Source organism: Hypanus sabinus, chromosome 17, assembly GCF_030144855.1.
Source record: "Hypanus sabinus isolate sHypSab1 chromosome 17, sHypSab1.hap1, whole genome shotgun sequence".
NCBI lineage: Eukaryota > Metazoa > Chordata > Chondrichthyes > Myliobatiformes > Dasyatidae > Hypanus > Hypanus sabinus.
In genome coordinates, this window is record NC_082722.1 from 32,192,134 (window position 1) to 32,217,664 (window position 25,531).

The 25,531-nt window shown below is 39.3% G+C and overlaps 1 protein-coding gene across 2 annotated transcripts in view; it reads right to left on the bottom strand.

Moving 5' to 3' along the window:
- slc12a4 (solute carrier family 12 member 4) overlaps positions 1-25,531 on the bottom strand; it is a 126,166-nt gene that overhangs the window by 42,744 nt on the left and 57,891 nt on the right. For both annotated transcript variants that reach the window (XM_059992807.1, XM_059992809.1), the window contains exons 2-8: positions 24,320-24,414; positions 18,248-18,379; positions 14,703-14,849; positions 11,916-11,970; positions 11,424-11,554; positions 3,846-4,087; positions 1,972-2,180 (exon numbers count right to left, since the gene is read on the bottom strand). In XM_059992807.1, the coding sequence (XP_059848790.1) occupies positions 1,972-2,180; positions 3,846-4,087; positions 11,424-11,554; positions 11,916-11,970; positions 14,703-14,849; positions 18,248-18,379; positions 24,320-24,414 (1,011 nt within the window). The remainder of the gene's footprint in view (positions 1-1,971; positions 2,181-3,845; positions 4,088-11,423; positions 11,555-11,915; positions 11,971-14,702; positions 14,850-18,247; positions 18,380-24,319; positions 24,415-25,531) is intronic.

A 25,531-nucleotide genomic window follows, 5' to 3' on the forward strand; every position in this document is an offset into this window, starting at 1 on the left:
GAAGTTTAACTTGAAAGTGGCATTGCCTTGTCCATACAAGATAGCTCTGCTACATTTAGTAGTCCAAACCAAAGCACCTCAAGAAATAAGACTGTTTTCTTGCATATATATTCCTTGAATATGCAACAATGCATTACACTATCAGCAATGTGATACCATCATTTATCAAAAGACCAAAGCTTGAATATTACTTGACATTGTTGACATATGTATAACTTATATGGCTAAAGAATGTATTAAAATTCAAGGAGGAAGTATGTGACCAGAAGAAACACTGAACAGATTGGTCCAGGTTTGTGCCAGTTTAAATCATCTAAACTGGGCTACATTAAACAACAAAATTAACCCCTACAAAATGAGTGCTTTCTGCAAATTAGAAGCGTGGAATTACACAAGTGAGTGCAGTTTAATAATTCAAAGTTCAAAGTAAATTTACTATCAAAGTACCCCATGTCACAATATACCACCATGAGATTAATTTTCTTGTGGGCATTCACAGTAAATAGAAAGAAATGTAATAAAATCAAAAACAGCACACCACTGAGATGGACAAACACCTAATGTGCAAGAGACCAAAAACGATGTAAATACAAAAAGAAAATAAATAAATAAATAAAGAGAGAAAGAAATATTGAGAACATTGAGTTGTAGAGTCCTTAAAAGTGAGTCCATAGGTTGTGTAATCAGTTCAGTTTTGGGGTGATTGAGGTTCTAAAGTCTGATGGTTGAGGGGTAATAACTGTACTAATTGGGACATGAACGATATCTCATATCCAACTAAACCAATTCTTCACATTTTCCCTGAGCTTCAAAAATTGTGTGCCAACTCCTTACATTCTCCATTTAGTGGATTAGATTAAACCACTGTACAGAATCCAACCTCTTGTCTGAATGTACAACTGACTCATGCAGATCTGAAAGATTCTACGTTTGATTATCTTCTGAGAATGTTAGCAACACACACAAAATGCTGGAGGAACTCAGCAGGCTAGGCAGCATCTTTAGAAAAGAGTAAACAGTCAATGTTTTGTGCCGAAATCCTTCATCAGGATTCTGAGAAATGTTAACTGTCTCTCTCAAAAATTTTTTAAAACAAAACATGCATAACATATTTAATTAAACATGGTAAACTGATGAAGTAAAATTAATATAGATGAAACTGGGGATATCCCTGAAGAAACATTTTACATTTGAATAATTGGTATTTTAACATTATTGGGGTTTTTTTTAAAAACAATCCAGCCATTTTCCAGTTTTGTTGATCTACACAAGTTAGCTTTTTACAATTTATACTTCGCTCTACTTAGTGACTTAAAGACAAGTGAATATACAAAAAGATCTTTACGATGGCCGATGTGATTAGAGGGTTTGGATTTCCATGCATAATTAGACTGAAGCTACGTACATTGGATTAACGATGGTAAATGTTACAAGATAAAGAGAAACCTAGAACTAAATCACTTTTAAAAAGCAAACATCAGGAAATCTGCAGATGCTGGAAATTCAAGCAACACACACAAAATGCTGGTGGAACGCAGCAGGCCAGGCAGCATCTATAGGGCTCCCTATAGATGCTGCCTGGCCTGCTGCATTCCACCAGCATTATGTGTGTGGTGCTCACTTTTAAAAAGGAGTAAATTAACTGACACACAAGAGAAAATCTGTTGATGCTGGAGATCCAAAGTTGGTGGAGGGACTCATCTATTGCAAACAATTGACGATTCGGGTCAAGTCTGCCTCGGCCTGAAACATCAACTGTTTACTCTTTTCCACAGATGCTAGCTGGCCTGCTGAGTTTTTCCGGCATTTCGTGTGTATTACTCTGTAAGATTACTCATGCCAGTAACAACACTTCTGCGAGACTTTAATTTGGAAGACATTTGTACCATTTCAAATACACAGTTAATAAATTACTTCATTTGGCTAAATAGTTACATAAAATGGAGGTTTCATTTTCAGTTTTGTACAAACCTTTTAATACACCACTTGCCACTCCTGGAATTCCTTGGATTTCTGTGACATTATTTCGAACAAAATATTCATCGCAACTATCCGTAACATTGCTAGTGCAGAACATGTCCCACAGTTTGGTAGTCACAACGGTGTTGTTTTCAATTGTGGTTTTGGCACAAACATCAAACAGATTTCTGGAGAGAGTTCGATTTCCCAACATGCAAATTCTAAAAACAAGGGTTTTTTTTAAACTTCACATTCCTAGGTTAATTAAAACTCTTAGTGCTAGTTACACAATAGTGCTGCATGTGTGTAACAAAAGGGAATGGTAATAACAAGTACTTCAATGAACTCAAAAGATTCTAACTTCCCCTTGAAGGCTTCCACCAGGCTTTCAGGCAGTGCACTCCAATCACAGCTCACTGTGAAATTCCCTCACCCATCCCTCACTCAACCCCAGTTTCTTTGAGTATTATCCCACATTCAACCCTAAGGCTACCAACAGTCCTGCCAATGGGGACATGTTCCTTTTTATTTATTCCAGCAAAACCATTCATTATGTTAAACCTCTTCAAAACATCCTTTTATACTTGTAGCAACTCCAGCTTGTGACAAAACAACATTTTTACTTAAATTTGGCAAGGTGAACAGCAGACTGAATTACATGCACATAAATAAACAAGATGGAGATCATCACATAGGCCAAATATAAACAGAGGCTCCTTCTGTAGAATGATGTCAAAAATAAATTCCACATGGCCTAACCATTGCTTAAGTTTTTACAGTTCACTTGTTTTAATGCTCTATTAATTTATTCATTCAGAAACAAAACCAGAGATGCTTTTTGCATCAGCCTTCTTATGTTTGCCTTTTCAAAAATTTGCAGTCACTTATTTCACAGCTTATTTCTCCTGCACCAGACTATTTAGTTCACAAACATTCTCTCTTTCAAAATGAATCACACCATAACTCCAAATTAAACTGCACTGGCATTTGACCTTCCGTTTCATCAGCAGGTCTTTGTTCTGCCCAAGTCTGATGCTACAATCTCCACTTTAGATTTATGTTATCGAAGTGTACAAGATGAAACCATTTGGCCTATCAAGATTATGGGAGGAGTTTCAAAGAGTAATCCATGAGGTCCATTGCTACACACTGCCCACAGGGACGGCAATTTTTTATCCTTTGAGCATCAATTCCAGTTCTACTTAAAAACTACATTTGAACTGATACTTGCCATACCTTATCAAAAAAATCATATTCCAAATTATCACTATTGTTGGTAAACCATTTTTTGACATGTCACCTCTGGTTCTTTTGCACATCCAAGTTTCATGCAGTATGCTTATGCAGGGCATGTATCACTATGCCATTAATGATTTTCAAAGGCAGCCTCATCTCAGGATTGAATAAAGGCAAACTGACATCCTGACTTTGGGTAGTATCTGTGTGAAGTTCGCACATTGCCCTTATGACCGCATGGATTTTAGCTGGATACTCCAGATACTTCTCACATCTACTATAAATGACCAAATAAACAATGAAAGTATTCAAAAGTTGTTGACTGCTGTTGCTGAGAGAATATGCTGCAGAACTATAAAGAAATGGGCAGATGGAATTAGCTCTGCTGAGAATCAGTGAGGAACTTATGGACTAAGTGGCTTCCATCTGTGTAAAAATAGGTAAGTAAAAACTCTACTCCTTAACTGCTTCCAGTCTTAATCACCTACTACAGATTCTGCTCAACTATGCTGGACTGGGGTCAGAAGGTTGGGAAGGAGGGTGGTGGTTAGGTAAATAAGTTAACTGTGACTCTACCCAATAGACTTTTTTAAAAATAAAATGGTGTCCTTCTTATCAAACACAGACTGTGAAACAAATATTTTACTTACTTAAATTCTGGAGGATGAACAGCGGATTTAATGACACCCACATAAATGGACAAGATGGATAATATCACACAGGCCAAAAACAAAGATGCAAACTTATTAACATATTTGACACCAATGAAAACGACCAGGCACATGAAAGTGAGGAAAATTGTTCCATAGACTCTCATGTTATTAAGCAGAGCAGTGGTTTCTTCATGCGGTTCAACATGCTTAAATATTGCTGCTTTGGGTGCAATGTAGGCCTGCAAAATAAAATGAACCGACAGAATTAAGACAAGTAGCACTAACAATGGAGCAAAAACAAAAAGATAACAACACGTATCACAGGTTCAGAGAGTGGACTGGACTTGTATCAACCACCACTGAACTGAGTATCCCAGCTTAAAAAAACAGCCACCCTTGCACAGCATCAGGGAAAGGACATTTTACAAATCTCTACTGCGTGTTCTTCTTTGCTATATGAATGCTCCAGGTATGGTAAGAAAAAAAAATGCCCTTTGGTATTTCTTTTGTTCTGGATCAAACAGACTAGAAGTAAAATATCTAATAGTGCATATAGGATTAACTGTGATTGCAAGTTTTAACCTCAGGATGGCAGAAATAAAAGGGCAAAAGGGAGACGAGGAGGTTGGCACCACAGCATTCATCGTTGATTCCAGAGCACCACCACCTCCTCATGCAAAAAAATTACTTTGACATATGAATGCAGAGTTTAAATTTAATAATAATTTAGTCTGACATTCTGTATGTGATACATGAAAACACTGCAGAAAAATCTCAGTAGGGAGAGTAGCACTTTTCTCAATCCACCCTGTGATTCATGATGCATTTACCTTAGCTGATATTTCATACTAAATACATGTGGAACATAAACCAGTGATTAAGTTACTAGCCAAGCATTTAATAGCCTTGATGAACAAAGCAAAGGTACAAGTTTGAAGTTTCCCATGGCAACTAAGTACAGTTAATTAAATACACTCTAGAATTAAAAAGCTAGAATTGGGAATGATAACCATGAAATTAATACATTTTCAGTAAAGCTGTATGGAAAGTAAATCCACACATTGCAGTGGACAATGTCACTAAAGCATGTTAGCACAATATTTAGCTGGAAGAATTTTTGAGGAGAAGGATTAAAAGCAAGCCTTTTCAGACAGTTAAAGCATCAATGGAGAGGAGTAAACGGCTCGTGTTTCAGGCTGAGGTCATTCATCAGGATCACAATTTCCAGCATTTGCAGAATTTTGTGTCTTTACACACAATTCCTGGGATGTGAAAGAATAAAACAAAATATGGGCATTGTTAAAGGGTGGTATGGTAGCGCAAGTCTCTACAGTACCAGTGACCCCGGTTCAATTCATGCCGCTGCCTGTAAGGAATTTGTATGTTCTCGCCATTGACTATGTGGGTTTCCTCTGGGTGCTCTAGTTTCCTCCCACAGTCCAAAGGTGTACTAGTTGGTAGGTTAATTAGTCATTGTAAATTGTCCTGTGATTAGGTAAGATTAAATTGGGGGAGTACTGGTCGGCAGGTCTTAAAGGGCCTATTCCATTGTGTGTGCCAATGAATAAATAGAGAAACACTGTGCAAACCTTGATAGTCAATGCCCTCAGCTGACAATCAGGGATCTTACCAAAGATGAGTAGCCAAACAGACCTTGCTACCACTGTATGAACTAATTCCATTAAGCAGCAGTCATGGTGTAAGGTTAAGTAGTAAGCACCATGATTATTGCTGCAAGAGGATAGCTTTCATAGTCCTGCCTGAGACAGGAATGGGGATGATGACGATGCCAAGTAGTTCCATGTCCCAGAGGTTCTCCAGTATTCACCATCTAACATGGGAGCTACTGATATCATAAGAACAGTAGCAACAAGTCTGATAATACTGCTTTCACTATTTGTTCTTCCTGTGTTTTTCTTACAATTTGTTAAATGTTTTGTAACTCCAAAACATAAAACTGATCAAAAGAAAAACATGAGAGCCTGGGGTAATGTGTGTACTGCGTTTTTCCTTTAATGAGGCGTGCAGTTGTGGTGGTGCAATGACATATGCCAGTCAGGTACTTCCACATATAACCCATTATGAATTATATAAATAAAGAATGCTTAATCGACAACATATTTACAATATTAAATACACTACACTCCTCCTTGCTTAGCTATAAACTCCAACTCAATATAGAATGCATCTCAACTTAAATATGTAACATATTGCTCTCTAGTTATCTTACGCAATGTATGATAAAATACAACTACTACACAGAAATCCACAACATAGTAAATTTTAAATTGTCCCATCCAGATCTAAAGATTTAATTGCCGCGGATTATTTTCTTACTCTTCTGGGATAATGTCTTTCCTGAAAAGGAAGATCTCTCTGCTTGTCAGGTGAGACTTGTGGCAGTGAAACAATCTCAGCTTCTGTGGCCTCCTCCGTGCTGGTTGCAGGAGTTGACTCTGGGACTGCAGGAAGTGGTTCTGACAGATCTGGGCACATTTCTTCTCCAACAAGAACTGATCACTTTTGATCAGCTCCATAGTCCCTCACTAGAACTGCCTGTCCAGGAGTACAACACTGAACATCAATTTGTCTCAGCTGAATTCTTCTGAGATTGGGTTTGAGAAGATCCCAGCATGAGCACAAGGGATGATCCAGGAACAACAAAACTGCTGAGTTGTTGGTTGTAGAGTGTGCTGCATTCTGATATACATGTAGGATATTGGTGTGCTTCTGATTCTGTGTCGGTGTAGTGTGTTCTGCCGACATTAGTTTCAGTGAGTTCTTCAGACTCTGGACAAACTCTTCTGCAAGCCATTTGTAGCTGGGTGGTATGGTGCAGATATGTCTTATGGAATATGTCTTATTCCATTAATTTTCAGGAATGACTGAAACGGTTCCACAAAAGTACTGTGGTCCATTGTCACTGACTAGGTTTTTTGGAACATCAGACCTTGAGACGATGCTTCTCAGCAGATCAACAGTGTGCAACTATTGGGAACACTTCTGGCCACTTTGTAGCTACATCCACTACTACCAAGAAATTTGTGCCCATGAATGATCCAGCAAAGTCCACATGAATCCTCTGCTAGGGCAATACAGGCTATTCCCAGGGATAGAGAGGTGCTGTTTTTGGCGTCTTCTGGATGTGTTGGCATCCTGTACAGTGCATGGCAAACTACTTGATCTGCTGAATTTCCCAGGTCACCAGAGAAAGCTTTGAGTCAATGCTTTCATTTTGACCATGCTTATATGATTACCATGTTGCTCTTCCAACACTTTAGCTCTCAGCTTGGATAGTACAGCAACTCTCAATCACCACATAAGCCTATTATAGCTATAAAACCCTTTATGAGTGTTTATGGTGAGAAACACTTCGGACTTTTCTTCTACTTTCATCTGTAGCATGACCTCCCTGCTCTTGAATTCAAACCCTCCAGCAATGAATGCCAACATTCCATTTGCCTTCTTAATAACCTGTTGTACCTGCAAACCAACTTTTTGTAATTCATGCACAAGCACTCCCAAGTTCCTCTGCACAATAGCATGCTGCAAACTTTTACCATTTAAATAATAATCTGCTCTTCTATTATTCCTTCCAAAGTGGATGATCTCACATTTACCAACATTGTATTCCATCTGCCAGACCTTGGCCCACTCACTTAATCTATCTATATCCCTTTGCAGACTCTCCACATCCTTTGTACAATTTGCTTTTCCACTCAGTTTAGTGTCATCAGCAAATTTTGCCTCGCTACACTCAGTCCCCTCTTCCAATCATCAATGTAAATAGTAAACAGCTGTGGGCCCAGTACCGACCCCTGTGGCACCCCACTCACCAGTGACTGCCAACTGGAGAAACATCCACTATCCATGCCAATACACTTCCTCGGACTCCATGCATCCATATCTTATTTATAAGTCTCTTGTACGGTACCTTATCGAACGCCTTCTGGAAATCCAAGTATACGACATCCACCTATTCCTCTCTATCCAGTGCACTCATTATGTCTTCAAAGAACTCCAGTAAGTTTGTCAAACAGGACCTGCCCTTTCTGAATCCGTGCTGTGTCTGTCTAATGGAATCACTCCTTTCTAAATGTTTTGCAATTTCTTCCTTAATGACAGCTTAAAGCATTTTCCCGACTACAGATGTTAAGCTAACTGGTCTGCAGTTGCCCATCTTTTGCCTACATCCCTTTTTAAAAAGTGGCGTGACATTTGCTGTCTTCCAATCCACCGGAACCTGCCCAGAGTCTAGAGAACCTTGGTAAATGATTACCAATGCATCTATTATAACCTCTGTCAATTCCCTCAGCACCCTGGGATGCATCCCATCAGGATCAGAGGACTTATCTGCCTTCAGGCCCTCTAGTTTGCTCATCACTATCTCTTTAGAGACAGTGATTTTATTGAGGTCCTCACCTCCCATTTCATCCATAATATCATTTTTTGGCATATTAGATGTCTCCTCCACCGTGAAGATAGACACAAAATAGTAGTTCAATGCCTCAGCCACTTCTTTATCACCCATTATCAATTACCCCTTCACGTCTTCCAAGGGACCTACGGTGACTTTAGCCACCCTCTTCCGCTTTATATATTTATAAAAACTTTTGCTATCTGCTTTTATATTTTGTGCTAATTTACTTTCATACTCTAAGTCCCCTTTCCTTATTTCTTGTTTAGTTGTTCTTTGTTGCTTTTTAAAGTTTTCCCAATCCTCCAGTCTCCCACTACTCCTTGCGATTTTGTACACATTAACTTATAATTTGATAGTATCTTTTATTTCCTTAGTTATCCCCACACTTACTGTCCTTGCTCTTGACTGGAATATACTTTAGTTGAGCACTGTGAAAAATCACTTGGAAAGTATTCTACTGTTCCTCAATTGTCCTAGCAAATAGCCAATGCTCCCAATCCACATTAGCCAACTCCTCCCTCGTCCTGTTGTAGTCTCCCTTATTCAAGCATAATACACTAATTTTAGATCTATTTCATCCTCCATCTGTATGTGAAATTCAATTATACTACGATCACTCTTTCCAAGAGGATCCCTGACTTCAAGATAGCTAATCTTATCTGCCTCATCACACAGGACTAGATCCAAGATAACATTTTCCCTTATAAGGTTACGAACATGCTGCTCAAGAAAGCTATCATGAATGCACTCTATAAAATCCTCCTCAAGACTTCCTTGACCAACCTGATTCACCCAATCTATGTGGAAGTTAAAATCCCCCATGACAGCTGCCGTTCTGTTCTTACAAGCCTCAGTTATTTCTTGGTTAATCGCCTCTGCCACTGCAATATTTTTATTAGGTGGCCTACCAATGATTTTTATTCCCTTTATTATTCTTAATATCTACCTAGATGGACTCAACATTCTGCTCTGTAGATCTTATATCATCTCTCACAATCGTCCTGATCTCATCCTTAATTGAGAGCGCCACCCCACCTCCTTTGCCTTCCTGCCTATTTTTCCGTATTACCTGATACCCTTGGATATTTAATTCCCAGTCATCTCCACCTTGCAACCAGATTTCTGTAATGGCCACTAAATCATATGCCTTGGAACTGATCTGTGCCACAAGTTCACTACCTTGTTTCTAATACTAGATAAGGGCATTTAGATAAAATGCCCTTATACTCATTGTCCTTTTAGAATCTAGGACCTATGAGATTTTTGCTTTGAACTTTTATGCACTCTACTCTTATCTTTTTCTTCACTAACTCTAGCTTTGGTATCTGCATCACTTCCCTCTTCTTTTCTGTGTTGGTTCCCATCCTCCTGCCATGTTAGTTTAAAACCTTCCCAAAAGTACTAGCAAACAACCTCCCTAGGACATGGATCTTGACCCTGCTTAGATGTAGACCATTCGTATGTTACTGGTCCTTACCCCCCCCCCCCCCAGAAGCAGTTCCAATGCCCCAAGAATCTGAAACCCTCCCTCCTGCACCACCGCTCAAGCCACATATTCATTCTAGCTATCCTGCTATTTCACCTTTAAATCTACATTTGTTTAGTGCATGTGAGCCTCTGCTGCAATGGTAACACAATTCATTTGGTCAGGTTGGTTTCTGTTGAACTTTGCAATTTTGTTCACACTCACTTTCATTCCTGACTGCAACTCAATTGCATCTCTGTATGTGTGTTCCATTCATACAGTGATTTCACCTGCTTTTTAAATGTAGGTTGTGCTTCAGTTAAGAGCCATTTTTGAACACTCTCTTGTAATTTCCCTCAAACTAAACAATATCTCAGTGCATTATTAAGCTCACCACTGAACTGATGATGCTTAGACAATCTCTTCAATTCAGCCACGTATGCTGAAACGGATTTTCCTCCTTCCTTGATTCCACTTATGAAACCTAAAGCATTCTGCAATCGACAATGGTTTTGTTTCTAAATATTCCTGCATTACTCTCACGATACCAGCAAAGCTTATTTGGCTGGTTTGGTTGGAGCAGTCAGGTTTCTAAGCAAACTACATGCTTTTCCACCAATTGCATGCAACAAAACTGGCACTTGTTTCCTATTGGCTGTTCCATTTGTTTCAAAATATCGCTCAATTCGTGCAGTATATAATATCCAGTTATCTTCTGTGCAATCAAATGTGTCTATTTTACTGATGTAGCCATCCATTTGTTTTTCTTAACAATTTATTATCACCCAATATTGTTTAATTCATGAATTTTGTCCATTTTCTGCCTTTTGCTTTTAACTCAACCATCTTTCTCCTATTCCAAAGAGATGTAATGTGCTTTTTAAAAAAATGTTTATATCTCTTCCCTCTTCTGAAGAAGGAAAAAATGTCCCGCTGCTTATCTACAGGTACATAGTTGTCTTGGGTTAGTTTTAAAACTTGCTTGTCATCATTGTCATGTTTTGTAATTCCAAATCATAAACTGATTGAAGGAAAAACATGGGAGCTCAGGAATAATGTATACTCCAAATTTGGTTTTAATTAGGCATGCATTTATGACATGGTGGTGTAATGACATATACCATTCACATACTTTTACATATAACCCATATGAATTATATAAATAACAAAGAATCCTTAACCATAGAATATATTTACAATATATTCAAATATTACTGAAGTATTAAAGACACAATAGTGATGAAACATCATTTTATGGAAATGTTAACTGTGTTTCTCCCTGCACAGGTGATATTTCTGGATCTGCTGAATACTTCTCACATTATTTCTATTTCAGATTTCTTGCACAGTTGTTTTACTTTTCCAAAACATATTATAGAAACTGAGTCTGCCTAGTAATTGTTTTTTAATGAACTCACACAGCAATGATCGGAACCGGTCTGATTAATAAAGCAGATCATAAAATTAGAATAATAGCAGCATTATGAAAGACCGCAAGCCATAGGAGCAGAATGAGGCTACTTGGCCCATCAAGTCTGTTTTGCCATTTCATCATGGCTGATCTATCCTTCCTCTCAGCCACAACCTCCTGGCTTCTCATAAAACAGCACTTTGTGTTTCTTTGCAAATGGAGCTTGAAACAGTTACTGGAGTGTTGCTAAATCTTTGAAAGCTATCACTAGGTACTCACCAGTAGAATTTCTATGGCACCAAGTATGTACATGGCTCCTGCAAAAGTTGTTCCAAGATAGAAACACAGGCCCACAGCACCCCCGAACTCAGGACCAAGTGACCTTGAAATCATGAAATAAGAACCACCGGCTGCAATGGAAGCACGAACGAAAGGAAAACAAAGTGTTATTCATCAAATCAGATCATGGTGAAAGCATACTTTAAAAGGTGGGATCTTGGACTGAATGCAGGAAATTTGATCCTGTGATCTTGCAAAACTCAGAAATAACCATTTCAGGAGACAAAGTGGAAGCCAGTTAGTCTTAAAGTAATGAATATGTACATTTTAAGGGATAACTGTTAAAATTAATGCTATACGAATGATAAGTTTCAGTGGATTTATATAGAACACTATTTAAAGAACAATGGCTAACCATGAGCACAATAAAATAAAATAAGACCCGGAAGTATACACCTGGTTCCCTAAATCCCTCATTAGGGAACTTGTTACCTGGTACAACTCCATTTGTTGCTATGGCACTCATTGATATGGCTGTTAACATCGTCTGAAAAACAGAAGATTTAAACTTTGCAAAATGTCTTTTCAATTTTTTTTGCCCCTGAATGTAAGCAATACAAACATCAATACAAAATTTTAAATAATTTTATATGCATCAATAAATGAAAATCTTTATATTCTACCTTTGTAAAGATATTTACAGATTACAAAGAATTTCAACTGTGAAGATGGAACAATTTTACTCCCTGAAGCACTGGAATAGTTGTAACTAGGTGTTACTACCATCAACATCAACTGGTTATTATGTATTTAAATACTGTATAAAATACAGATGGCACAGGAATCCTTTCATCTATAGTGAGAGAAGTTATACTGATCTGACCACCAAAATCCATGTTTAGACATTTAAATTGAATACTGAGAGGCCAGCATTTTGCACAACTAAGGTAACCTCCCTTAACCCAAATGAAAATTGGGATAAAGGAATCAAATTTAATTGTGTAAACCTAGATCTCCTGAAATGCAGTTTCAACAAACCTTAGTACTATATAAAAGTGGTTAATGCAGATTACGCAGGACACTCTGAGGTGAAACTGACAAGGACACAATGTAATCTGAGGAAAATATGTCTTTTCATAACAGGATGCTGTTGTCAATTACTGAATAACTGACCTGTAAAAATGTTTGCACATAATTAGCCTGTGCTACTAAACCAGTCCAGCAAAAAATGAATTCATAGCTGATAGGGTTCTGAAAAAAAAACCTAAGAAATGCACTTTCCATTATACTCATCAAATCTGTACTCTTAGGCTCCTGCCTTTTAAAAAGATTATTTATTTAATTTATTGAGATACAGTGTGGAGTAGGCCACTCTGGCCCTATGAACCATGCCATACAGCAATCCACCAACTTAACACTATTCTAATCATGAGACAATTTACAAACAGCAATTAACCTACCAACCAGCATGTCTTTGGAAACTGAAGCACCCAGAGAAAACCCACGCAGTCACTTGGAGAACGTACCAACTCCCTACAGACAGCAGTGGGAATTCAGCCCAGGTCACCGGTACTGTAAAGTGTTGAGCTAACCACTATGCTACCGTGCCACCTTTTTATAGTTGTTCTCGATTATTTGGTTACTTAGAGGAAAGCTCAATGATAATGAAGGTGCGCAATAGGTTAGGAAACCACAATTTAGAAACTTCAGTGCAGTACCAAAAGTATAGGTTTTGCATGATTCCAAGAACCCTACTACAAGAGAATGGTTAAAAGTTGTTCAGAATCCCTGGCTTTATATAAAAACAACAGTATAAATTACAAGAGAAAGGAAATCATGATGTACTACAATATTGGTTTGGCCATAAGCATATCCAGTCTGGTTACATTTTAGGAAATAAGTAAAAAAAAAACATATGTGCATGAGATTTACCAGGGATGAAGGACTTAGTGGATAAATGGAGAAACTGGAGTTGTTGTCTTTGCAAATTTGGAAGATATAAGCAAAATAGCTACAGGGGAATTGTTCTTATTAGTGGAGCGGGTCAAAAACTAGAGAACACAGAAAACAGGCAAAAGAACCAAAACTGAAATGAGGAAATTTTATTTTTAAATCTGGAAATGCAGTGCAGGGGAAGTTATAGGCGTGTATTCAATTGTAGTTTTCAAACAAGAGTGGATGAATTCTTGAAATGAAAGTATTTTCAAAGTTATAAGATGATGGTGGGAGAGTTACCACTACAGTTTCTCCTTTGGTTTCTATATTATCTTTCATATGCTATACAGTGTACTGTCCCAGACTGACATGAAGTCCACTTGGGGAGATGGCTGGCTTATATAGGATCAGTCAAAGGATTATTTGGGGCTGAGGTTAATGAAGGTGGTTGGAAGAGATTAGTGGAATTGATATTATAGACAATAGACAGTAGGTGCAGGTGTAGGCCATTCGGCCCTTCTAGCCAGCATAGCCATTCACTGTGATCATTGCTGATCATACACAATCAGTAACCCGTTCCTGCCTTCTCCCCATATCCCTTGACCCCGCTATCTATAAGAGCTCTATTTAACTCTCTCTTGAATGCATCCAGAGACTTGGCCCCCTCTGCCTTCTGGGGCAGAGCATTCCACATATCCACCACTCTCTGGGTGAAAAAGTTTTTCCGCATCTTTGTACTAAATGGCCTACCCCTTATTCTTAAACTGTGGCCTCTAGTTCTGGACTCACCCATCAGCGGGACCATGCTTCCTGCCTCCAGCATGTCCAATCCCTTAATAATCTTATATGTTTCAATCAGATCCCCTCTCATCCTTCTAAATTCCATTAAAATCCATTTGTTTCAGGAGTTATGATTGCTCCTCAGAATAAGCTAATTTCCCCATAATGCTTCAAGAGAAACATTGAACAAGATATTATCTCATTTGGTGCAAACCTGTCCTAGAAATTCTAGCATACAAGTAAATACTATGCATTCGCTAACCTTAAAATTATCCAGAATATTGATCTTATTAATTTGCTGCACAGAATCCTCTCAAAACTAAGAAATTACTTTAAATGATCTAGTCCCTTACTTTCTAAACTGTGAATTCTCATCAACATCTAAATAAGCTGTTTTGCAAGCACAATATTTACATGTTAAGAAAATCTCAGGAGAGAGATTATAGGTTTTGAGTCTCGTTTTAAAATTGAGAGAAAAATACAAATTTCTTGTGCAAAAAACATTTTGGGTGAGAAATTTTCAAAAAATAGAATAAATCAAATGGTTAACAATTTGGTACTTACACAGCAGCAACACATGAAGACAATACAAAGCGACTGCAAGACCCCTGCAATTCCGACAAGCCATGTCAAACGTAAAAATAGTATGACTCCAAAGATATTCTGTAGACACGGCAGGTACACTCCCATAAGAGTGCCCATACTTGGAGACTGAAAAAACCAAAATGAAATAGCTATTAGTATTTTCATTTGAAACTGTGAGCCACATCACAGAGATCACAGGGTCATAGAGTACCAAAATAGGCTCTTGGTTCACCATGTCTTCACTGACCTTGTATTATTCTTCATATGTTCAATAGACCAAAAGATATAGGAGCTGAATTAGGCCATTTGGCTCATTGAGTCTGATCTGTCATGGCTCATCCATTTCCCTCTCAGCACCAATCTCCAGCCTTCTCCCTGTATCCCTTCTGCCTTGACCAATCAAGAATCCATCAACATCTGCTTTAAATGTATGTAAAAACTTGGCCTCCACAGCTGTCTGGGACAACACATTCCACAGATTCACCACTTGTTTACTAAAGCAATTCCTCCTCATCTCCATTCTAATGGACAGCTCCCTAATCTGAGGCTGTGTCCTTTAATCCTAGACTCACCCAGCAAAGGAAATATCCTCTCCACATCCATTCTATTGAGACCTTTCAACATTCGATAGGTTTCAATGAGATCCTACTCCCCCCCCACCCATTCTTCTGAATTCCAGTGAGTATAGGCCCAGAGCCATCAAACACCCCTTATGTGATAATCCTTTCAATCCCAGAATCATTTTCATAAACCTCCTTTGTCCCTCTCCAATGGCAGCACATCCTTGCTTAGACAAGGAGCCCAGAACTGCTCACAATACTCCAAGTGAAGCATCACCAGTGTCATATAAAGCCTTAACATTACATTTGGCTTCCACACCACCGACTCAACCTGCATATTAACCTTTAGGGAATATAATGTGAGGACTCCCAAATCCCTTTGCACCACAGATTTTTGAATTTTCTCTCCATTTAGAATATAGCCTACACTTTTATTTCTGCAACCAAATTGCATGGCTGTACACTTCCTGACACTATATTCCACCCAACACTTCTTTGCCCATTGTCCCAATCTGTCCAAGTCCTTCTGTGGCCTTTCTGCTTCCTCAACACTACCTGCCCCCTCCACCTATCTTCACATCATCCTCAAACTTGGCCACAAAGCCATCAAATCCATCATCCAAATCAGCGACATATGACGTCTTTCAGAACCCTGGGTTGTAGACCATCTGGTCCAGGTGATTGGTCTAGCTTCAGACCTATCAGTTTCCCAAGTATCTACTCCCTAGTATTGGTAATTTCACTCACTTCTGGCCCCAACACTCTTGAACTTCCAGCATACATCTAGCGTCTGCCACATTGAGGACCACTGCAAAATACTTATTCAGTTCATCTGCCAATTCCTTCTCCCCCATTACTGCTTCTCCAGCAACATTTTCTAGGGGTTCAAAATCTCTAAAAAGCCATCTTGGAGGCAACCTACAAATTCCCCCTCTTGGGATCCAGCCTGATTTTCCAAATCTATCTGCATATTGAAGTCTTCCATGACTCCTGTAACATTGCCCATTTGATGTGCATTTTCTATCTTCTGTTGTAATTTGTAGCCCATATCTTTGTTACTGTTCAGAGGTCTGCATACAACTCCAATCAGGGTCATTTTACTTTTGCAGCTTCTTAGCTCTACACACAACAATTCTACACCTTCTGATCCTAGGTCACTTCTTTCTAACAATTTAATTTCATTTTTTACCAATGGAAACACCCCCACCATCTCTGCCTACCTGCCTGTCGTTTTGATACAATCCTTGGACGTTAAGGTTTCAGCTATAATCTTTCAACCACGATTCAGTGATGCCCACAATATCATACATACTAATCCTAACTGTGCTCCAAGTTCACATGTTTCCATTAACTTCATCCAGATTCTGCTACTCATCACAAACTAGGGGCAACTTAGAGTGTTCAGTTAACGTACCTACCTGCATGCCTTTGAGGATTCGCAAGTGGAAAACATACAAACTTCACACAGTGAGCACTGATTGTGGGTTGCTAGAGTTGTGAGGCCTCACAAATTATTTACTTGTGCACTTTCAATACATCTTAATGAATGATTATGAAAATATTGTCATTTTTGCATTACTGTTCACAATCTGACAATGCCTCAAAGCACACAACCAATGAAATATTTCAGAAATTTATTTAGCATTGTAACAATTTCATAGTGAACATATTCAAAGTGAAAGGTATCTGAGTGTCCATATATATTTCATACTTGCTCTTAGAATTGTTCACTAGACTAGAAAAAAGCGTCAATTCTAGATGCACTGGACACAAATTTGGGAATGACAATTCCGATAGGCTAAATGCAGAGGAAGGATAGGACAACAAAAAGGAAGTTAAACCTTATCACCTACGCATACAACAGTTTTGTTGAAAACCAAAGTTTATGTCTTTTGCAGACATTTTGACTAATGGTACCAGCACGAGCACAGTCCATGCTGATGACATTTGCAATGCCTTCTGCATCCTTCACAGATAAATTGGGCACTTTTCCTTCATGTTTCACTTATCTTTCCTGTGTGCCAGCTGTCAAAAATCCAGGAATTCTACCAATAAATATAGTGGTCATGCCAGGTGTGATTAGTAAATAGTCAACTTCACTTTGGGATATGCAGAAGTCACCAGATCTTCATCATTATTGCTGAATAAGCACCTGCCTTGAAAGTTACTGGTTCAGGACACTGTAACTAATCACTTTAGATGCACAGCCCAATGTATTATCTAATGGAATGAGAGCAAAAATTTGTGCACCTCAAGTATAAGCTCATTTTGCAAACAGAAGGCAGTCAACTTGAAGATGAACTTTCCCTGGGCATACTTTAGGGAAGCTAGATGTCAAAAGCTTTTCTCTAGTTCTGTGGGAGGGACTTATTCTCACCATGCTTCTGCCTAATGTGATGTCATTTACAGACTCCACAGTATTACATGACTTTCTGCTATTTAGAACAAGGCATCAAAAAAGAGCAGTTTTGCTACAATGGATCTGGAAAAGACAAGCTCCCACTTAACCACGGTTATATACTATAACTACGCAAAGAACAAAACTGACGGATAACATCTGTATTGTGCTACAATAAGGACAGGAAATGCTATGAATATTCAGTATATCAAGACGTCTATACTTGACTAATATGTGCTATTTGAATTTTCCCTTTTCTGGTAGATACATCAACAATCTAAAATATTAATTTTGCTTGCCACGGATGCTGCCTGTGCTGTAACCAATGATTACCATTTTTATTATCATGGTAAATTTCAAGCAATCATAGCATTTAAGATTTCCCTCCAGAATATGCTGAAAACCATTTAAAATAATTGATTTTAGTGTTTTGGTTGAATGACACAATGATGAATCAATTCGTTCAGAGAATTGTCAAAGGCTGGATGCAAAATAATTACACTGAATAATGATTACTGTTAAAAAAAAGATACACATCAATAAAACGTTAGTGGAGGTGTAATTACCTTGGCTGCTTTCTTCTTTGAAATCTCTGCACTGTCTGCTTCCTCATGTTCCTTTGCTCCCTGAGTAATGTTTGTATAATTAGCTAATCTGCTGAGTAGTGACGATACCTTTGGTCGAATGTCCAATTCCTCCTGGAAAAGAGGTAGGGAAAATGTGCACCAGTTATTAAACCAACATAAAACAATTATTCATTAAGTTATAAATATTCAGCTTAAGTATTTTTGATATAACACAGTTTATACTTTGGACACAGATAGATTGACTTCATGAACCAAAAGGCCTCTTCCTACTTTATGAGAAATTAAATTTACAAAGCTATTTTTCGCTATGAAGAATAGGATGGTACACTGTGCACAGAAATAAACTGTACAGAATGGTCGCAATTTTTCCTCGTCTTTCTGATTTTCCAGGAACTCTTTTGTAACTTGAGAAATGGCTGTGCACAATCTGCACTCTCTCATATACATTGTTAACTGACCTACTGATATGGGGATAGCCTGGGATTATTTTCCTAAATGGAGTAGGGGTGTAAGCAATCCTATATCAATGCCTTTCCAGACCTGACCTTTATTGGTATTGGCTTTGTTAATGTCCCATCTGCTGAGATACAGTGTAAACCTTTTGTTTTGTGTGCCATCCAGACAAATCATGTCTTATGTAATTATATCAAGGTAGTAAGAAGAAAAGAGAATACAAAATACAGGGTTGCAGTTACAGAGAAAGTGCAGTGCAGGTTAAAGAATAAAGTGTATGGGCCATAACAAGGCAGATTTGAAGATCAAGGGTTCATCTTTTAGTATACTAGAAATCTGTCCAAAGGATAGAAGCTGTCCTCAAGTCTGGTGGGTTATACTCTCAGGCTTTTCTATCTTTTTCTTGACAGGAGAGGTGAAAAAATCCTATGTTTTTCTGTAATAATTCATTAAGGAGCAGAGTGTGGAAAAAATTATTACTTTGCTTCTCTGGTAATAGAAATGCAGATGCAATCAGATAAAACAAATCAAAGTTCCTCATTATCATAAGAACAAAGTGCATCCTACTCCCTTTGGTTAGTCATTAATAGTACATCACTGATGCCACATTGTGGTAGATTTATAAACGTCATTAAAATCAGAATCTGGTTCAATATCACTGGCATATGTCATGTAATTTGTTATTTGCAGTAGTACTTTACTTATTGTCACCGAACAATTGATACTAGAGCGTACAATCATCAGGGTGCTATTTGATACTCCGCTTCGTGCTCCCTGAAGTACAAATTCAAGTAAATACAATTAAAAATTTTAATTATAAATCGTAATTAGAAAATAGAAAACGTAAAGTAAGGTAGCGCAAGTTAGGTCCGGATATCTGGAAGGTACGGCCCAGATCCAGGTCTGGATCCATTCAGCAGTCTCATCACAGTTGGAAAGAAGCTGTTCCCAAATCTGGCCATACAAATCTTCAAGCTTCTGAACCTTCTCCCGGAGGGAAGAGGGACAAAAAGTGTGTTGGCTGGGTGGGTCGTGTTCTTGATTATCCTGGCAGCACTGCTCCGACAGCACGCAGAGTAAAGTGAGTCCAAGGATGGAAGATTGATTTGTGTGATGTGCTGGGCTGTGTTCACTATCTTCTGCAGCTTCTTCCATTCTTGGACAGGACAACTTCCATACCAGGTTGTGATGCACCCTAGAAGAATGCTTTCTACGGTGCATCTATAAATATTAGTGAGCGTTTTAGGGCACAGGCCAAATTTCTTCAGCTTTCTCAGGAAGTAAAGGCACTGGTGGGCCTTCTTGGCAGTGGACTCTGCTTGGTTAGACCAAGTCAGGTCATTTGTGATATTTACAGCGAGGAACTTAAAGCTTTTGACCTGTTCCACCAGCACACCACCGACCGATGCAGATGGGGTCAAGTGGGCTGCTACTCCTTCTGAAGTCAACAACCAATTCGTTTGTCTTGCTGACGTTGAGGGATAGGTTATTGTCTTCGCACCATGCCACCAGGTTCTTAATTTCCTCTCTGTACTCCGACTCATCATTACCCAAGATATGGTCTATAATTGTGGTGTCATCAGCAAACTTATATATTGAGTTCGATGGAAACTTGGCTACACAATCATGAGTGTACAGTGAGTACAGCAGGGGGCTGAGTACACAGCCTTGTGGGGCACCAGTGCTCAGAGTGATTGTAGAGGAGAGCTTGTCCCCTATTCTTACAGCCTGGTCCTGTCTGTGAGAAAGTTGAAGATCCAGCTGCAGATCTGAGTGCTGAGACCCAGGTTCCGGAGCTTAGGAATTAGTTTATTTGGAATGATGTTGTTAAAGGCAGAGCTGTAGTCAATAAAAAGGAGCCTTACATATGAGTCTTTATTCTCCAGGTGTTCTAAGGAGGAATGTAGTGCCAAAGAGTGGCATCTACCGTTGACCTGTACATTGCAATACGTAATAACTATAAATTACATGAAATAAAAAGAAAAATAAATTAAATATGTGGTGCAGGAGTCAGCTGGAGACGCTCATGGAGTGAGTACTGTTTTGGATTCGCTCCATAACCTTTACTTTTTTTAACCTTTGATCACCCTTATTCAGCTTATTTTTACCTATACCGAAAGTTTCTTTGTTAATTTTTCTTGGATTTACTGCCAAGAGTTTGTTGTGAACTTTTGAAGATATGCAAACAGAAATGTCTCTCAGGTCGAAGGGACGGGATCCCGGACGCAATCCGAAAGGTAACGGAAAAAAGCAGGCTCCGCCACAACAAACTCAATTAACTTTTGAATTGTTTATGGAGGTTTTGGATAAAAAATTTGCTGAACTACAACAATTTTTTAAAGAAGATATAAAGGCTTTTCAAGAGTACATGGTTAAGACGGATTTAGTAATTAAACAGCAACAAGCTCTTATTGCGTCTCTGCAAGAAGATGCTCGGAAGCGAGATTTGACTATTGAAAAACTGCAACAGGATTTAATTTCGACCATTAAGCTGATGGAAGCCCTTAAAGCCAAGAGTGACGATTTTGAGAATCGGTCCAGAAGACAGAACTTACGTATACTTGGTCTTCCAGACGGCATAGAAAAAGATGACCCTTTGAAATATTTTGCTCAACTTTTAAAAGAAGCATTTCCGACGATTTTCCCGAATAACCCCCCTTTATTGGATCGGGCACATAGAAATCGGCGTCGATCACCGTGTGTTACAGACAAACCTTCGGTGGTAATTGTCCGGTTCCATTATGCACATGACAACTTATAAAATATGCGGTGCAAAAACAAGAGGGACTGAGGTAGTATAAATGGGTTCAATGTCTATTCAGAAATCTGATGGCAGAGGGGAAGTAGCTGTTCCTGAAACATTGAATATGTGTTTTCAGGCTCCTGTACCACCTCCTTGATAGAAGCAATGAGAAATAGGCATATCCTGGATGATGGGGGTCCTTAATGAAAGTGTTCTGGATGCTGGGGGAGGCTAGTGCCCATGATAGAACTGGCTGAGTTTACAATTTTCTGCAGTTTTTTCTGATCCTATGCAGTGGCCCCGCTTTACTAGACGATGACACAACCAATTAGAATGCTCTCAATGGTACATTTGTAGAAATCTTCAAGCTTCTTTGGTGACATACCTCCTCAAGTTCTAATGAAATATAGTAACTGTCGTGCCTCTTTGTACTCTGTTACTATCGATGGTGAGGATGTGGATGCGGTGAGGACCTAGAAGTAACTCGGGGTGTACCTGGATGACAAACTTAAGTGAAGCACCACCACAGAGACTGTGTAAAGAAGGGCCCAAGTCACCTCTACCTCCTGAGGAGATTGAAGTCCTTTGGAGTGTGCAGGCCTCTCCTTCACATGTCCTACCAGTCTGTTGTCGCCAGCACAATCTCCTATGCAGTGGTGTGCTGGGGCAATGGCATCAACATGGGTGATGTCAACAGGCTCAATAAACTGATTAGAAAGGCTGGCTCTGTTATAGGAGTCAAACTGAACCCACTGGAGGCTGTGGTAGAAAAAAGGACCCTATGGAAAATACTGGCAAACCTGGACAATGTTTCTCACCTTCTGCATGCCAGATTGGCTGAACAGAGGAGCTTTTCAGTAATAGGTTAAGACAACTGCACTGCTCCAAAGAGCGCTAGATGAGGTCATTCTTACCCTTGGCCATTAGGCTCTATAATGAGTCAACCTATAGCCGGAGAAGTAATGACCTCCTCCTGTTAGACTGTTTGAAGTAACTTATTTTTTATTCTTTCTTCTCTTCTAATGTTTGTATATATGTGCACTTGTAATGCTACTGTGACTCTGTAATTTCCTTTGGGATCAATAAAGTATCTATCTATCTACCTAATTGTATCAGTTTGTTGGGCCCAGGATAGATCTTCGGAGATGTTGACACCCAGGAACTTGAAACTGCTCACTCTTTTCACTTCCGATCCCTCGATGAGGGCTGGTATGTGTTTCCTTGACTTTCCCTTCCTGAAGTCCATAATCAATTCCTTGGACTTACTGATGCTGAGTGCAAGGTTAATGCTGTGGCATCACTCAGTCAGCTGATCTATCTCGTTCCTGTATGCCTCCTCGTCACCATCTGTGACAGTGTATGAGCTGTGACTGGCCACAAAATGGTGGCTGTAGAGAGAGTAGAGCAGTGGGCTAAGCATCCTCCAGGTGTGCCAGTGTTGATTATCAGTGAGGAGGAAATGTTATTTCTGATTCACACAGACTATTGCCTCCCTGTCAAGGATCCAGTTGCAGAAGGAGGTACAGAAGCTTAGGTTTTAGAACTTGTTGATTTGAATGGAGGGTATGATGGTGCTGAATGCTGAGCTGTAGTCAATAAACGGCAACCTGATATAGGTATTACTCTTGTCCTGGTGATGCAAGGCCAAGTGGAGAGCCAGTAAGATTGCATCTGCTTCTGTAGACCTATTGTGGTGATAGGCAAATTGCAGTGCGTTCAGGTCCTTGCTCCGGCAGGAGTTGATTCCAGCCGTGACCAACCCCCCCAAAGCTCTTCATCACAATAAATGAGTGTGATAGTTGTTGAGGCAGCTCACCCTGCTTTACTTGGGCACTGGTATGTGTAAACCTCCAAATACAACAGTGAGAGTTTGAAGATATTCTTGACTACTCCCACCAGTTGTTTGGCACAGGTTTCCAGAGCCCTACTAGGTAGACCATCAAAGCCTGACGAGTTGTGGGGGTTAACCTACAGGGTCGTTTATAGTGACATACATTTTTTTTAAACTTTAGAGCAACTTCAATGAAGGTATGCAAAATCCAACTGCCACCAAAAAGTCCCATTTGGGGAGATTAGCACAGATCTGCTGGTATTTTTGTTTTATCCATTATGGTATTTAACAGAGCAAAAGTTGGCTTCAGTCCCCAGTGGTTAGAGTAGGAAATCTGCCCTCTGAATGCAGATTTCGCAGAACACTGATGCATTCATTTTAATGCTGAGAAAAAAAAAGTACTGAAAAATGAGGTTATAGTATTTCCATTTGTAAACGATTGAGTTTCCATTATTATTCGTAACTTTTTTTTAAAACAAGTGAGCTTGTCTTAATGTTTCTATTTGTTCACAAAAATGCAAACAATTTACATTACAAATGAACATTTTAAAAATTGTTTACATGGGACATATTCAAAGGCTGTAAGAAGTTAGTAATAAATCCAGAACAGCATTAGGATTGCACGAAACTTTGAAACTGCACAGGGCTTGGCTATTTTGGATTTGAGTGGTGTCAGTTAGTGTTGACATAGGCAGCCTAGAAAAATTAATTTTGTGATTGTGCCCTAGTTTGGCTGCATGCTGCCCTCAGTACATCCTTGGGTTACATTGGTTGGTAACGCAAAGGGCACATTTCACAATAGTTTTGATGTACTTGTCATAAACAAATACATCTGAATCTGATTTAGTTAGTGTAACAGCTTGATGCTAGCAGCAAATTAAGTTTCCAGTGACAAAGGCTGATTATACAAAGGTGATCTGTTTAGAACTGAGAATTATATCAAATAGCATTAATCAGCTTCTATTTTAAATTGAGAAAGGAAAATTTTGAACGCTTAGCAAGTTATTGCATTGAAAAAGCTTACCTCAAATAAGGCGAGGTTTCTATCATAATATTCGCGTCCTTTTGAAGTGTCAGTGTTGTTAAGGAAAGGACTATCTTCTTTGTGGTATCCATGACCTAAAAAACAGTTTGTAATGCACATCAGTGAAGAACAATCTAAAAGCAACTGTGTCAGGAGTATGCCATGCAGTATACTATGTGTACATTCCACTATTGCTGTACATTATGTATTAAAGTTTGACTTTAATATCTAGTGTATCCATTTTCTGGTTTCAGATAGGTAGATAGAAAATAGATCAAAGCATGAGTACACCTTACTGAGGTATAGGATAGAACGGGAGTCTGCTCACACCTAAGAAACACAACTTCAACTGCAGCAACAACACACACAAAAATGCTGGTAGAACACAGCAGGCTAGGCAGCATCTATAGGGAGAAGCGACGTCGACGTTTTGGGCCGAGACCCTTCGTCAGGACTAACCGAAAGGAAAGATAGTAAGAGATTTGAAAGTAGAGGGGGTAGGGGGAAATGCAAAATGACAGGAGAAGACCGGAGGGGGTGGGATGAAGCTAAGAGCTGGAAAGGTGATTGGCGAAAGTGATACAGAGCTGGAGAAGGGAAAGGATCATGGGACGGGAGGCCTCAGGAGAAAAAAAGGGGGGAGGGAGCACCAGAGGGAGATGGAGAACAGGCAAACAACTGAATATGTCAGGGATGGGCTAAGAAGGGGAGGAGGGGCATTAACGGAAGTTAGAGAAGTCAATGTTCATGCCATCAGGGTGGAGGCTACCCAGCCGGTATATAAGGTGTTGTTCCTCCAAACTGAGTCTGGATTCATTTTGACAATAGAGGAGGCCATGGATAGACATATCAGAAGGGGAATGGGACGTGGAATTAAAATGTGTGATCACTGGGAGATCCTGCTTTTTCTGGCGGACCGAGCATAGGTGTTCCACAAAATGGTCTCCCAGTCTGCGTTGGGTCTCGCCAATATATAAAAGACCACACTGGGAGCACCGGACGCAGTATACCACACCAGCCGACTCACAGGTGAAGTGTCGCCTCACCTGGAAGGACTGTCTGGGGCCCCGAATGGTGGTGAGGGAGGAAGCGTAAGGGCAGGTGTAGCACTTGTTCCGTTTACAAGGATAAGTGCCATTTCTAGCCTGCTGTGTTCTACCAGCACGTTGTGTGTGTTGTTGTTTGAATTTCCAGCATCTGCAGATTTCCTCG